This window comes from Gavia stellata, chromosome 17, assembly GCF_030936135.1.
Source record: "Gavia stellata isolate bGavSte3 chromosome 17, bGavSte3.hap2, whole genome shotgun sequence".
Lineage (NCBI taxonomy): Eukaryota > Metazoa > Chordata > Aves > Gaviiformes > Gaviidae > Gavia > Gavia stellata.
This window is the reverse complement of record NC_082610.1, coordinates 10,814,171-10,829,349: the sequence shown is the minus strand read 5'-3', so window position 1 is coordinate 10,829,349 and position 15,179 is coordinate 10,814,171. Positions and strand designations below refer to the sequence as shown.

General features: G+C 42.0%; 1 protein-coding gene across 1 annotated transcript; it reads left to right on the top strand.

Moving 5' to 3' along the window:
- Positions 1-3,424: 3,424 nt before the first annotated feature.
- LOC104251215 (NADH-cytochrome b5 reductase 2) lies at positions 3,425-12,933 on the top strand. Its single transcript, XM_059826108.1, has 9 exons — positions 3,425-3,439; positions 3,540-3,686; positions 4,660-4,732; positions 6,537-6,643; positions 7,632-7,761; positions 9,249-9,332; positions 9,881-9,966; positions 10,811-10,910; positions 12,727-12,933. The coding sequence occupies exons 1-9, from the start codon at positions 3,425-3,427 to the stop codon at positions 12,897-12,899; spliced, it is 915 nt and encodes a 304-aa protein (XP_059682091.1). The 3' UTR covers positions 12,900-12,933.
- The last annotated feature ends 2,246 nt before the right edge of the window (positions 12,934-15,179 follow it).

The window sequence follows — 15,179 nt, the reverse complement described above, 5'->3', positions numbered from 1 at the left end:
TGTACCTTTTTAGTCTATTGTAAGCTGCCAGTATCTTTTGCAATAATGTGAACTGTTTTTGTGATGCAAATGAAATCTGATTTAAAAAAAAATAAAAAACTACTTTCAATGGAGTTCATGTAATGGAATTGTATTTTAGTTTTTACAAAATTTATATGAAGTCCACTTTAATTCTTGACAGTTATATGAAGCTTTCCTGAACCCTACAGTTGAAAGGTAGAATACTAGTAGCCTACCTGAGTACTGAGGTAGGCTCAGGTTCCCTGTGTGCTTAAAATCTGGATATAAACCTTCTTCTGTTGGCATGTAAGTAAATATATCTTCTTTGTAACATTAAATGGAAGCAAATGAAGGCTCATTACATTGTTCATTGACACATTGCTAAATATTTAGAATAAAAGTCTATGTTCAAAAATATCTTGTTCTGACCTTTGGTTAACATGAGCTTCTGTGACCATAAGTCTTCCTGCTTAGCTCTGAAATGGTAGTCCTGCTCGGTATGTGTGCATAGGCACGCATGCTGGGAGTCCATCCATATTGCCAATGACGCACCTAGATAGCCTTTGCAGGAGTGGTTATTACGGCATTTTTGTAACTTTTGTTGGAAAGGGGAGATCTTCATCAGAAAATAGGAAGTATATGTCCATTGTTAAAGCATGTCTGGCAATAGTACAGAAGAGGAAGCAATTGTCTGAAATCTGGGTTCTGGCTATATAGCCTGACAAAAAATGTTAACAATGTTGTTGATCTCTGACTCTTACGGCATTACCTCTGTGAATTCTTGGTTCAGAATTCTTTTACTTTGCTATTTCCTCCTTTTCCAGCGTAGGACAGCGTAGCAGCTTACTGTATCATACTGTTCTCGGTTGCTTGCGCTCCCGTGACCTCTGTGATGAAGCCAGAGGAGTGACAGCACAGCAGCATCGGATCCCTCCTTAGATGTACTCTGTCTGGAGGTATGCATGCCATGCATCTGCTGACTCTCTCTCTTTCCAGAGTGGGTCTGCCCAAAAGGATCTGACAATCGTAGTGTTTAGATGGTACTATAGAACTACATTCTCATGTGGTCTTCCCTGTATTTTTTGAGGACAAGTGGCACAAGGGCAGTTCTTTCTCATTTAGGAATCCATTTACTGCCATGTATTGGATGCACAGAAAGACACTTATTTCTTCAGGTGAAGTGACTAGATTTGGTTCTTTGCATGCTTTCAAAAGAGTGAATTGAGCAGTAACACCAGAGGAACTGTGGATGTTATGTCTGTGTAAGACAAATTAAAAAGAGGAAAGAATTAGGCTTGGTACTTCGAAGAAAAAAGAGGAGTGTTATATAGACTAAAACCCTGCCTTTGACTCAAAAGAAAGGAAAATAGTCAGCAAAAATTGAAGGAGCATTAGGAATAGTTAATACAGAAAATAAGAAATGTTTCTCAAGCTCTGCAAAACCCCTTACTTGCCTTTATCTTACTAAAGGCAAGGAAAGAGTCCTGTTCTTGAGGGAAGATTAATGCCTTCTATTGATAGTGATCATAGGATCATTGATGAAAGCAAAATATGTAAAAGTTACAAGCTGTACCATTACCCTATTGTCAGAAAATATGAAGTCACAGCACCTCAGCAGGAGAATCTGGCTTCTTTAATCATGGAGAATGGGTCATTCAGCCCGGAGGTCCTGGGCTTGGTTACGATACTGTTAAGGATAGTGGCTCTGTGTGACACTGACGCAAGGAGTTAGTTTACTTCAGAAATGGAGCTGTAATATGTAGTTCTGAGCCTCTCTGTTTTCAGCAGCCTGCATAATAGAGTGTTGAGTTATATTTTGGTAGTGGTTCCCCTGCTTTTGAAGTCAGAAGAGGAAAGCTAATATTAACAAAAAATTAAAGAAGAGTGTGTTGGGGTATTAATTCTCTGGTCTTCCATAGTCAGTACTTCAGTAGCACAGGAGACAAAATGTATTTTTCTTTCAGTCTTTTTACAAGTCACATAAAATATAAGCATTCCAAAAACTAATAAATCAAATTTATTATCTTATCCTTTTATCACTGTCTACAGCTTGGCACACTGTGACATTATTCTTGGCATTCCTTCCTTCCACGTAGGTTTGATCAGTTTGTTTTCTTTCCTCCTGACAAAGACGCATCTGTGTGATGTGGGCATGCTTTTATTTGAAATAAACTATTTTGAACCTTGTGGCATGGGCTTGGACTTCAAAGTCTTGTATTTTCTTTTAATTGACTTTTGTGTCTGTCACCAAGGTGTGTGCTCCTGTCCTGTCCCTCTTCAGAGGGAATAACAATACTTAATCTCTCTCTTTTTTTTTTTTTTAAAAGCAACTTGAAGTCCATAGATACTAAATACTTCGTTAGTGCTGCTTGTCACAACGTAAAATTTTGGCCCAGGGGCTAGGGAAGAACGTAGGAAATAATTTTTGTTCCCCCAGTTGCACTAGCTGAACCTCAGCTTTCTTGCCCCTGCCTTTCCCTAGTTAATTGGTCGTTTGCTAGTAGTTTGCAACACAGACTGTGGACTGTACAAGCTGTCTGCAGAGAAAGTCACAAATGCAAAGCCAAGCAATCCGCAGTGCCTCTTGCTGGGTGCACTGGCATTGCAATGCCGTCCTTACCTGTAATGCTGGTGCAGCCCTTCATGGCCTTTCATTAGGATGGTACCTACTGCAGACTTGAGGGAGGATGTTTGTGTATGAAAATGAAACATGCCGTCTTTACCTGTGAATCTTGTTTTGTTAGACTGTAAGGTTGCATGCTATTTTCTGCCTAGCAGACTTGAACTCTGCTATTTTACAGGACAGAGTGTGACAAACTGGGACTGGACCAGAACTCCTGCATCACTGTTTTCTGTTGCTGAACGTGAAGGCGGTGAGAATTGAGGTAGGAAAAGGACTATAGCCAGTGAGTGCCCACCCAGGGTAACTGGGTTTTGTGCTGTTTCTGTCCTACTGTTTTGTGCAAAGTGGGTATGGTTGCTTGCAGCGGCCCACGGCGTAAGTGCTGTGCTCCCACCTTGGGGAGCAGGACCTGCTGTCCAAACCGGCCCCGCAGTCCTCTCTGCCAGCGAGACCTGCGCGCAGGACGCGTGAAACGCTGATAAACCGCCAAGTATTCCTAGATATGCCTCAGCTTTACAAAACCGACGCTTCCAAGGGGAATTCGTCTCCTAGGGTAACCTGTTTCAGCCCGGGTTGTGTGAGAGGAGCGGGGCTTCGCGCAGGCCTTGCGCGCCTTGTGCAGAGGCCCCCGACTTGCCCCACGCCAGCGCGTCCCCCCACGCGTGCCCGGCGGCTGGGCACCGGGAGGCGGAACCCGGCGGGAGTAGCTGCGGCCGGGCAGGGGCGGGGCGGGCTGTGGCGGGCGGGGAGAGGGTGCCGGGGGAGCGGTGTCTGCTGGCTGGGGAGCTGCGGGCGGCCGCCATGGAGGCGCTTGTGGTAAGGGGCCGGGAGGGAGGCGGCGCGGGGCAGCCCCAGCGTGGGGCCGCGTGCGCGCGTGGCGGGCCGTTCCCCCGACCGCCGGTCCTTCTCCTCACAGAACGCTCCTGTGGCGATCGCCGTGGCCGTGGTAGCCGCATCGGCCCTGCTGCTGCTGCTGCTCAGAGGGACAGGGCGGAGGACGAGCGGCCCCGTCACCTTGCAGGACCCACTCGCTAAATACCCGCTGCGGCTGGTGGACAAAGAGGTGACCGAGCGCCCGGGGCGGCCTCTCGCGCGTCTGAACGCCCCCCTCATCCCGGCTCTTCGGGGGGCGGTGCCGGCCCCTTTGCTGCCCCTCGGCCGGGGCGGGCGGGGGCGCCTGGTCCCTTGGCAGCGGGGGCTGAGGGGCGGGCGGTCGGTTGCCTCGGGGGGGGGGTCTGAGGGGCCGTCGGTCCGTTGCCTCGGGGGGGGGGGGGTCTGAGGGGACGGTCGGTCTGTTGCCTCTGGGGAGTCTGAGGGGGTGGTCGGTCTGTTGCCTCGGGGGGGTCTGAGGGGCGGTCGGTCCGTTGCCTCTGGGGTCTGAGGGGGTGGTCGGTCCGTTGCCTCGGGGGGGTCTGAGGGGCCGTCGGTCCGTTGCCTCGGGGGGGTGTCTGAGGGGCCGCCCCGGGCTTCGGGGCCGGAGGAGCGCGCGGAGCCCTCCAGGAGCGGCTGTGACTCCCGCAGCCAGGCTGCAGCGTTTCCCGAGGGCAGAGCAGGATTCTTAAAAGCGTGTATGCCTATACTGCGGTCTTACGGTTGTTTCAAAAGAAGGATGGATTCATTTCTTTGTATATTTAAATCCTAGTTTAGAGCGTTGGTTTCTGTCCAATGTGCGTCAGTGAGAAGTAACCCCAACAGCCTGTGCTTTTGCATGTCGTGTCTTGCCTGGTCTTTGGCCACAAATTATGAAATGTGCTCACTGGCCTTGGGCAATAGAGGTTTCCAGATTTTCTTTATGTAAAGGTTCTGTAGGGATTGGCAAAAGTCACTCCTTGGGGATTTAAGGGGAAAAGACTTTGCTTCTAAAACTTCCAATCTGTTTAAACTTTTCAAAGCCATTTCTGCTTCCCTTCCTAGCGTTTGGCTTGCATGCTATCAAAGAACAGGCTTACTAAAGCATATTCTGCTGAGTAGAGTTTGAAATTCAAAGCAGTGGTGATGTTGACCTCATTCTGATTCTGTTTGTTTGGTTTTTTTAGGAAATCAGTCACGATACTAAGAAATTCCGATTTGGGCTACCTTCACCAGGTCATATACTAGGATTACCTGTAGGTAAGTACTGAAAACACTTCATTACATATATTTCTGGTTTTAGGATTTATAAGTGTAGTCATAGTTCTTGGATTTCTGACTGTTTGGGAATTTAATACTCAGCAAAGCAAGGAGTTAAAAGCTGCATCTGAATGCTGCTATGTCAGAGAGAAATGTCAGATTTCCCAAATCTCCCATATTTCTGATCTTTTGTGTCTGCTTTGTTCTGCTTGTATTAAATTGTATGGTGTAGTTCAGAACAAGAACAGTGAAACTGAACTGAGTTTAATGAAATTCACCATCAGTCAAGATATAGGGAGGAATGGTATCTGTCAAAGCTTTTTCATATTTCTTATTTGCATTCTACTTCCATCTGGTGCCCTCAGTTTATTGTCAACTGCCCTCATGCTTTTGACGAATGCAGTCACGCTTGTAGATGAGAAAGAGAACAACAACTCTTCTGCCTGGGAAGCTTGTAACTATTCTGTGCAGAACAAAGGGGAAAATACGACGAGTGTATATAGAAGATGCTGAAATATTCAGAGCGTTTTCTGTCCATCCACTTACCTTTGATTTACATACATATGTGTACAACTTCGTCTTGCTTTCTGTAGCATGAAGTTCATTTCAGACTTATATTAGCATGGTCTTCTTTCCTGTACCCTGCAAAACCGATGGCATTGAACCTTGGACCTTGAATTAATGGTAATCTATGCAGGGGAAAGTCTCCCTTTCTGATCTGCAGATGTAGCACTGTTTGTGCTGTACTGTTTTGCAGTTTCCCTTGCTGTTGGCAAGTGTCAGGGTCTTTCCCATTTCATGCTGTGAGCACATCCTTCTTGCATGCTGCCTGTCAAGGGCAGCAGTCTTTCTCCACATTCTCTTCTGGCTTCTATGGGAGAGTAATTGAACTGTCCACATTAACTAGGCAAATGATAAATGAATTGAGACATGCCCTGCACTGCTTGTGTTTATCCAAACTTTATTCTTAAGAATATAGGAATAAGATCCTGAAACTGCACGGGCCAGATTACTTCCTGGGACATTCCCGCCTTCTCCTTTTTAGCAGGATCATTTTGCTAAAAATAAAGTGTTTTCTGCCAGCACTGTTCCTGCTTTTTGTTTTTTCATACAACTCTCTAGATTAGTGCTGACTGGCTGAGGAGACTACTCCTGGCAAGGAGTTTCAGTTCTTCTAATCAGCAGAAAGAAACAGGTGCCTTTCAGAGTCTGCCTCTTGGAGCATTAGGTTGGGCAAAGAGCTCTCTGTGGACAGCAGCATCCAATGCTGTGGAAGCTGCAGCATTATGGAGGCAGGAGTTATGGAGAAGGAATATGGTCCAAGGCTTTGTTCTTAATGTCTTGGTGGAGAATCTCTGGGAAGTTTGCACTGAGAGATTGCTGCTATTAAACCGTAATACTTACTTCTTTCTTTCTTTGCCTGTGTGAACTGGTGTATCCTTACTTTCACTTCATTAATGAATATGAGAACAGTAGAACCCAAAATGTAGAGAACACTTGAGAATGAGCAACAAACTTTCTATATCACTATTTTACTATAAATTTCCTACTTTACTAGTATCTTATCCTTAATTTTTGTAACGTACCGGCTTTCCTCAGATACCCTGTGCTCCAGAAACTCTTGCTAAAAAAAGAGACTAAATGTTTTACACAGCATTTATATGGTAAAGATTTTCTCCCTCATTGCTTGTTTAACGGGTTATGATATCTGCTTTTTCTCTCTTGTCTTGTCCTCCAGGCTCGAGAAAAGTTAGAAACTGGGGATAAGAAAATAAATAATCGGATTGTAATTCTTTCTCCCTAGGCCAACATGTTTACCTTTCTGCAAAAATTGGTGGTAATCTGGTGATTCGAGCCTATACCCCAGTTTCCAGTGACGAGACAAAAGGTTATGTTGATTTAATTATAAAGGTAAATTTTGGTTTCCTTTAATATATATAAATTGCTAACTGGAAGGAAGGAAAGTACTTTATTTTAGCGAAATAGAGTTTCACATTATCCTTGAATAGTTAAGTTGCATCCTGTGTATCTGCTGTATGTCACTGAGAGATAGCAGAGGTAGGGAAGATAGAGAAGGGAATCACTTCCTCGGCAGTACTGCAGGAACTTCCCCAGTATCTTTTAATTGGCAACGCACGAATAGTGATCGCTCTCCCTAAAGCTGCCTATGCTGTTACTAGTTCTTACTGCTAATAGCTGTAAGTAGGAAACAAGTCACTAAGAACTGCTATCTTTGGTGACACTACAGAGATTGCAATTATATGTCTGTAAGCATCAGAAGTTGTGCTAATGTGCTTATTGATTAAGAAAATGGGATACAGAAACAAGGGAAATCCTTTAAGCAAGAGAATGTGGGACGATTTGACCCCAGGACTTCTGGATTTTCTAATCGTTTTCTACGATAGAGTTTGTCCTTAGGTAGAAATCTGGGCTTCTTTTTCTCGTGCCTTGTTCTTCATGTTACAAGTATGGTGAATTGTTATTAACTACTTAATACTTAGTATGTATGAACTGAAAGGTGAAAAAGCTGTTAGGTGGCTGAAGTCTCTGGGAAAGTCTTAAAAAGAAAAGATGCAGCAATGCTATTTTCGGAAGGAGCAGTTACAAAAATGGGATAATGTAAGGTTCTTGCTGGACCAATAGTGGTATGAGGGCACCAGCACATAGTCTGCCTGCCACCTATTCCTATTAGCCTGGCTGTTTGCAGAGAGCATAGGAACATGTCCATGAGAGAGCGTTTTACTTATTTTGTCTGCTTTCTGTTGCAAGGCATGACAGATAACTGAGAAGAAAATTGTTTCAATTTCTTTTTTAGACCTGCAATATTGTGTTCTTCAGTGTATAATATTGCCTGTAGGAAAGCTAGTGCTTGATATCATACAAATTATTGTTTTTACAGGTCTATCACAAAAATGTGAATCCCAAGTTTCCAGAAGGTGGGAAGATGTCCCAGTACCTAGATGACATGAAGATTGGAGATATTATCGACTTCAGAGGGCCAAATGGGCTCCTTGTCTATAAGGGGGCAGGTACTGTGACATGAAGGTGGGAGAGCAAAAGGGAAGAGCTTGTATTGGTTATTTTCAGAGGTGTTTTATAGAACTTGACAACTTTGTAGAGAATCTTTTTTTTTGAAGTGGAAAAGAGACAATCCACCTTTCCTGGTCTTGACCAAGAGCCTATCAGAGTTGGTAGGATGGGAAAGAGTACTTTGTGTTTACTTTGTATGAGGAATAGCTGGTTGTGGTCTCGGTCCTGGGACCATATAATTAAATCTGAAAAAATCACTATTGTATTATATTACTGAGAAGGCTGCACTGGAAATAGTACCTCAGCTATACATATGGAGAGAGATATTTCAGATGCTTCTTAAACAAGGAAGATCGTGGCCTAAAATGCCCTCTGAGGATCTCAGCGTTGTTACTGAATAACCCGCTGACTGAGAGCCAGCTCCATTTCATGACTAAACCAGGTCTGAGTTGACCAGGAGGAAATAAGTTCAGAGGAGTAATCCTCTTTCAAGATGCGAGTGAAAGTTTTTGCATTGATCTTGACTGAGAGGGTCTGTGCATTCAACTCATACTTCAGGGGGATAAGAGCTCAGCACTTCTGGATCATGACCTTTTATGATGAGTAATATACTGATGAATCTGTTATATCTCAGAGGAAACAAGCGATGCCTGTTTTACAAACATTGCTTTCTGCTCTGCTTTGGCTGCTATAAAGAAGAGTAGCTAGGAAAGCTTGTTACTAGCTACAGTTCTCTTAAAAGATGATTGGAATATGTCAAGTGCTTTTCATATAAGATGCTTTTCACGGGCTTTTCACTTGGTTTGGTCCTTGGAGATTAATTCAATTGCAAACTGTCTGGTTTTGTGACAGTTCTGAAGCAATGGTGTACCCAGGTATATAGCAGAAATTGGCAAGGTCTTCTCATCACAGGATACTAGAAGGTAGTCACCTACCTGACTGAAAGTGTCATGGGGATCTCATTAACTGGAAATGAATTTTAAAAAGTGCATGATGATAAAAGTATGCAAGGCTCCCACATTCATGATTCTAATCTTTGCAGGGGTTTTTGCTTGATGCTGGTTTAATACAACTTGATTGAATGTGGACACACACAAATGGCTAGATCCATGGTGCAAGTGAGGGTGATGAAGATGGCCTAAGAAACCCGCTTCTCTGAAGCAGGAGCTGTGGTTATCTTTACCTGCCACTAACATTCGTAGTTGCCGAGTTGTGTTCTAGACAGTGATGTGGGAATCCTTGAGTTTATTATAAACTATGCTGGGTAGTAGGGAAGGAGTAAATCAGTTGTTCACAGTTAGGATTGGAGTTTACAGAGACAAAGAGGTTTCTAGTCTTTGATCTCAATGCTGTTTTGAGTCCATTTAGCATTTCCAGAAGATCTGTCCCAATTAATTGGTAGGCTGTAGTAATTTATTCCCGTGGAAGTTGTATCCATGTTTGTTTAGGAGTTAATGTACCTATAGGTTTTGAATATTTCTTCTAGGTACCTTTCTTATCAAGCCTCATAAGAAGGCTGAAGCAGAGAAAAAGTTTGCAAAGCATCTTGGGATGATAGCTGGAGGAACAGGTAAAACTACTCTTATCGTATGGAATGTCTAGAGAACGAAGATGTCTTTATGGATGCATGTGAGGAGTATCAAACACTGTACTTTAGCAGCAGAGCACTTCCACCTGTATTTATTTTCATGAGTGTTTGGTGACACTGAGGCTTTCTGGTGGCTTGAGCTCAGTCCTGGGAGCTAGCAACTTCAGAATTTGAATCTTGATTTACCGTGTGACCTCAGAGGAATCACTTCATCTCTCTGAGCTTCAGTCTTAATGACAAAAAAATATTTTGGGAGAATATCTTGAGGGTAAAATTACTGTATGCAATAGAGAATGCTGAAGAGGAAAGCCACTACAAGTATTGTAGTTTTGGTTTTGTTTTGAAATCATTTGTAGTAATAAAAACCCTCACCCTCTGCATTTGGCATGGATTAGAAATTCAGAGATATGTAGCCCTGTGTAAACTAAGCTCCTGCTGAAGACTGAAGGAAGACAGCATTAATATTGAAACTGCAGCCTTACGTGGGTTGAAAGAAATACCTGGTTTTTAACCGCTTTGTTTTTTATCAGGAATAACTCCTATGTTGCAGCTGATCCGTCATATCACAAATGATCCTAAGGACTCTACAAAATGTTACCTTCTTTTTGCTAATCAGGTGAGTATACTGACTCATCTGTTTTCCTTCTTTAATGGCCTACTTTTTTTGCTGGCCTCTGAGCTCTTTAAACCGATGGGACATTGACCCCTGGAGAAAATACTGCTTTGCATGTTTCATACTCTGCCAGTGTCTTTTGGATTTGTATTTTCACCCAACTGTTTATGAGAACGTATTATCTGAGATAGCACATTTAAAAATGATCAGTATAGGGAGGAGCAGGAAATGGTTATTATGTACATTCTTAATCTATTGTCTCGGGTTAAAATGATTTAAGGAGAAACTGAATAAAAAAATTAGCTATAAGGCCCTTTATAAATACTGAGTGGTGCTGTTATAGTTCCCATGATCTTCTTTTATTTGTTTTGAAGATGGCTCCTCATAGTTTCACTTACACTCCCTAATTCCTGTATTAGGAAATAAATAGTGTGAACAGATCCTTATCCCTCTACTCATTTTACTCCTTCACTGATTTCAAAGAAACAGGATTTTGTTCCATTCATTGTTTCTACAGTTAACCTTCACCATGCTGGTACAGAGCTGTGTTTGCCAGGATCAGAGACAAATCCAGCTAATTGTGATTTTGATCTGGATTAAAAGGTTGTTCAAATAGCCATCTTTAAGATGGTGTTTAGGTGGCTGTTAAGTCTCATAGTTTGTTGTTCTTAATGTGAATTTACAGAAGCCTGTAATGATAATAGCCTATCATGTAAGGGCAGGGGGGGAAGTCACTTTCTGGGTTTAAATGAGTTATCATTGCATTTGTCTTGCTGAATGCCAGATGAGCTCACACAGGAGGGCATCTGGAGATGGTTTGGAGCTAAAGAGTGGTCTCATTTTGCAGACAGAAAAAGATATATTACTGAGAGCTGAGCTAGAAGACATTGCGAAGAGGCATCCTGATCAGTTCACGCTTTGGTATACACTGGACAGACCTCCACAAGGTAGGCTGCTGATACACACTGGAAATGCCTTTGCTTGTCACTGTACAACAGTCAGAGTTTCACTCTTGTTCAAGGGGCCATTAGTATAATATCAAGTCGTCTTGTCTTACACTTTCAAACAACAAAGACACCCCCCAACCCCTCAGAAACAAGCCTTACTACACCTGTTTTGAAAAGTGATCTAAACCAGGTGGGCCTTAAAGTGTGAACCAATAATTAACTCCTGTTGGGTCAGACATGTTACTCAGTGGATCTTTTGATGTATTTCAGGATGTGCCAGTTTTTGGGACTTTTCAGCAAAAGTTATAGCTCTGTTTTGGGCTATCTATCGCCTGAATCAGGTTATGTTAGCATTTTGCTGGCAGTAACTTGTTTAATACCTGTAAATAGTACATGCGCATCTTTATTTTGCAGCAACTGTAGATTAGATTCTGGTAAAACAGAGCTGCTGCATGTATAGATTAAGGCATTAAGTGTAGGCTGGTGTAGCACTGAATTAGAAATGGAGGGAGAGGTTGCACTCTACTGACTTTGAAACCTCAGTATTCATGTTTGCTGATGTTGTAAGTGATCTGAGCTCTTATTTAACAGACACAAGAGCCAAAGTGAGTCAGATCAAAGTTCTATACCTGTTGTCAGCAATAGCCACGAGTAGATGGCCAGAGAAGAGTAATGAGCAGGCCTTGATACTCTTCCAGTCTTTAGCATTTCTCACTTCTGAGACAAATGTGTCTCTACACATATAGTAACCCTCGGTGGACTACTTTTGTATGAACTTACTGTGTCTCCTTTGGAGCCCGTGTGAGCTTTTTGTCAGTCTGTTCTATAGGATTAGCACTTCTGTGTGAAGAATGACTTCCTCTGGTTTGCATTTGCCTCTTAATTCTTGTGTTGGAAGAGAGTGTGAATAGGTGCCTACTAACTGTCTTCACATTACTAATTTTACAGACATCTATCCATCAACCCTGCTGCCCCACCTCTTCTATCCTGAAGATTGCTGGTATTCCCCACATAGCAGTGATTACATACCTTTGCTCATCCTCATTCTCTCAACCTTTTCCAGCTCTGCTGTGTCCCTTTTTGACTGAGCAGATCAGAACTGAACAGCAGTAGTCAAAATGCAGGCAAACTCTGTATTTTAATTTGACGTGGTGTTCCCTTTTCCTTTCCTAATACTTCTTAACATTTCATAATGCCTTGTATCTTGCTGCTGATAAAATGAGCTTAAAGCACATATTTTTATATGTGAAGGCAGGATTATTTTTCCTACTTGGCTCACTTTAAATGGCAGATGCACTCAATAATGTTCCTGCTTGAAATCATTTAGCACTTTCCTCTTTTTACATTTTTTTTTTTTTTCCTCTCATCACTTAACTACATGGCAGAACATTTGTCATCATCAAAGTTTGTCACCTCACCACTTGATCTGTTTTCCAGGTTCTTTTTTTTGTGTTGGATGGCACAGGTCTCAATACCTCGCCCTGCACAACTGCCCCGCGGTGACCTCTCTTCACTGGAAAAGCTGATTTACTCTTCCCGTTTATTCCTACCTGCTGTCTAATTTCTTTTAAATCTATCATTTATTCACAGGCTTTCATGTCTTATCACGCAGATCCTTGTTATTCACATGCTTGTTGTCCCTATCGAAGGCGACCACTAGGTTTGAGTTCAGTGAGAGATTTAGCCCTCTCTTGGCTTCCAGTGATGGTGGCATAACCTTAATGATTCTTCAGCTACTTCATAGGTACAACAGATGCAGTTTAAAAAGGCTGTACATAGATTCAAATTAACAGTTTAATTAATTTCTTTGTTTCAGATTGGAAGTACAGTTCTGGCTTCGTCACTGCAGACATGATTAAAACCCACCTCCCTTCCCCCGGCAGTGAGACACTAATTCTCATGTGTGGGCCACCACCTATGATTCAGTTTGCGTGTCAGCCCAACCTGGACAAACTCGGCTATCCCAAGAGCAGTACATTTTCTTATTAACACTGAAGTCATCTGATACCTTTTTGTAAGTAAGTACTGCATATTTTCCTACAGGAACAGCTGCTATGTAACTGTGCAGTATTTCTTTTTTTGTGTGTGTTTTTTAACTGCTTAATAACTTAATAATTACCTTTGTGTGTTTTAATACTAAGAAGTTGAGAGATCATCTTGAATTGTGTGGAAGTAACTTAGTCTAACCTCTTACGTTAATATGAAACGTTAAGTCTGAGAAAAAAAATTAAGTGTAATTGGAGAGGTAGGACAGAGATAAAACCATTTGTTTGTTAACACGGGTATGGAATTTGGGAGAGGGCTGTAAAACTGGACTAGGATTATTTGACTGTGCTCTATAGGTAATTCATTTAGTGCATCCTGGGGAAGGAGAGTACGAAGAACAGACTCCCCCCCCCACCCCGCCCCGCCCCGTAATGCTGTTTTACAGCCCTTTATAGGGGACTAAGAAAGAAGTCACAGCGTGCTATTGAAAAAGTGAACAGAATTTGGGTAACATGCAAATTGGTTATTACTATACCAGAAATTCTCATTAGTGTGAATTTTACTCAGGAGGATTACATAACTTCATGCTGTCTTCTAACAGCCTTAGCTAAACAATCACTGCCAACTATGTATGGAAGTTGTGGGCTGGACATACAGACATAACTACCCAGTGATGTTACACCATTTGAATGTCATTCTCTAAGTCTAGTACTTGCTTTTTTGGCAGTTTCAGAAATTTCCTTTGCTTGAGAGAAAACATGGCTTCTTACTTCCTATTGTAAGCTATGCTGAGTCAATCTTAAACTCAGCTCATGCCTCATCTCAGTTTTTTTACCACATAGCATTTAATTCTTTGTCTGCAGTGCCTGAAGTACTGCATGTTCATTTCCAGGAGTTAATTAGTTTATACTACATTTGTTCTAGGGTCTGACAAATCCCTGAGCCAGAAGACTTGTTTGTTTCTTCAGATGCTAATGAATGCATTTACTAAATATTTTTATTCATCTAAAGCAAAACCAAAGGAATTGACTAGTTAAAAATTGACATAGGGGTTTTCTACCTCATCAGTTACATTTGTAGCAACAATGCAAAGACAGACACAGGGATTCAGACTGTGATTCTGTCCCTGATGAGGTATCATCAACCACACATATTTGTGTTATAATCATTCCAGTAATCTAAACCATCCATACCCATACTAAGTTTTTTCTTTATAACTGAGCAGATATCTTTTCTGGCATTTCCCTATTTACTAAGATACCTTATTAATACCTTATTAATACAGGAAAGGCACATGTCAACAGATGCTACAAGTAATTGCTGCTGTAAAGTAGATGCTTTCACCCTCAAACAGCCCCTCAAGTAAGTAGTGAGAGGCCGTATTTCCCTCTGTTACAGTACTGCAGTCTTGCCTGGCTCAGTAGAATATCAACAGATCTATTTTGTCAGGTGTTTTAAAGAAACAGAAATTTGTTTTATTATGGTACTTGCCTGATGCTCCTTGGTCACATTTTACATGTCACAGAGCAGTAATGTTTGTCTCCTATTTCTAAATAAAGCATTCTATGAAAATCTATCTGTAGCTGGAATGAAAAGAGACCTGAAAGTGAAAAGCAATATTCTTTACAACATCACCAGTTCCCATGCAAACATTACAAAAGTGTTTCTATTGCAATCTGCAGTCCTCAGGGCTGGATACAGCTGTATGTTTAATTAGGTGTAACTACGAAAAGAAAATAGGCTTATTACCATCCCTGTCTTCCTGAGAGCCCATGCTATGTTTCAGACCAGCCAGGCACAGGGATCAGAAAACTTTGCCCGAACCATTTTGACTGTTCAGAAGGCTTATCAGCATCCTGATGTTTGCACATGTGTGTCAGTACTAGCCCTTTTAGACAAAATGTCAGTGTACATAAAGAGCCCGTTAAATAGTTCTAGTTAAATAACTGTCATTTAAAACCAAACAATGGGTCATGCTGGAAATTCTGTAGCCCTTACCCTACTGAGCGCAGCGAACACCATTCTTAAAGTTACATTTTACATTAGTTAAGTGTTGTGATTGTTCCTTGATCATGAACATCTTTGTGCACATGTAAAAATCACATGATAAAAAAATCACTTTAAAATGAAGCACCGGCTTTTGAGTCCATCAGTTTTTCTGGTAGTCAAAGTTATATTTCCTGCTGTAGTACTTCAGCATCTTTTTGAGTTAGGTAAAGATTTGTGAACATGCCATCTCGATTGTCACTCTCCTGATAAAAGGACTTGATGGATAGTATTTTG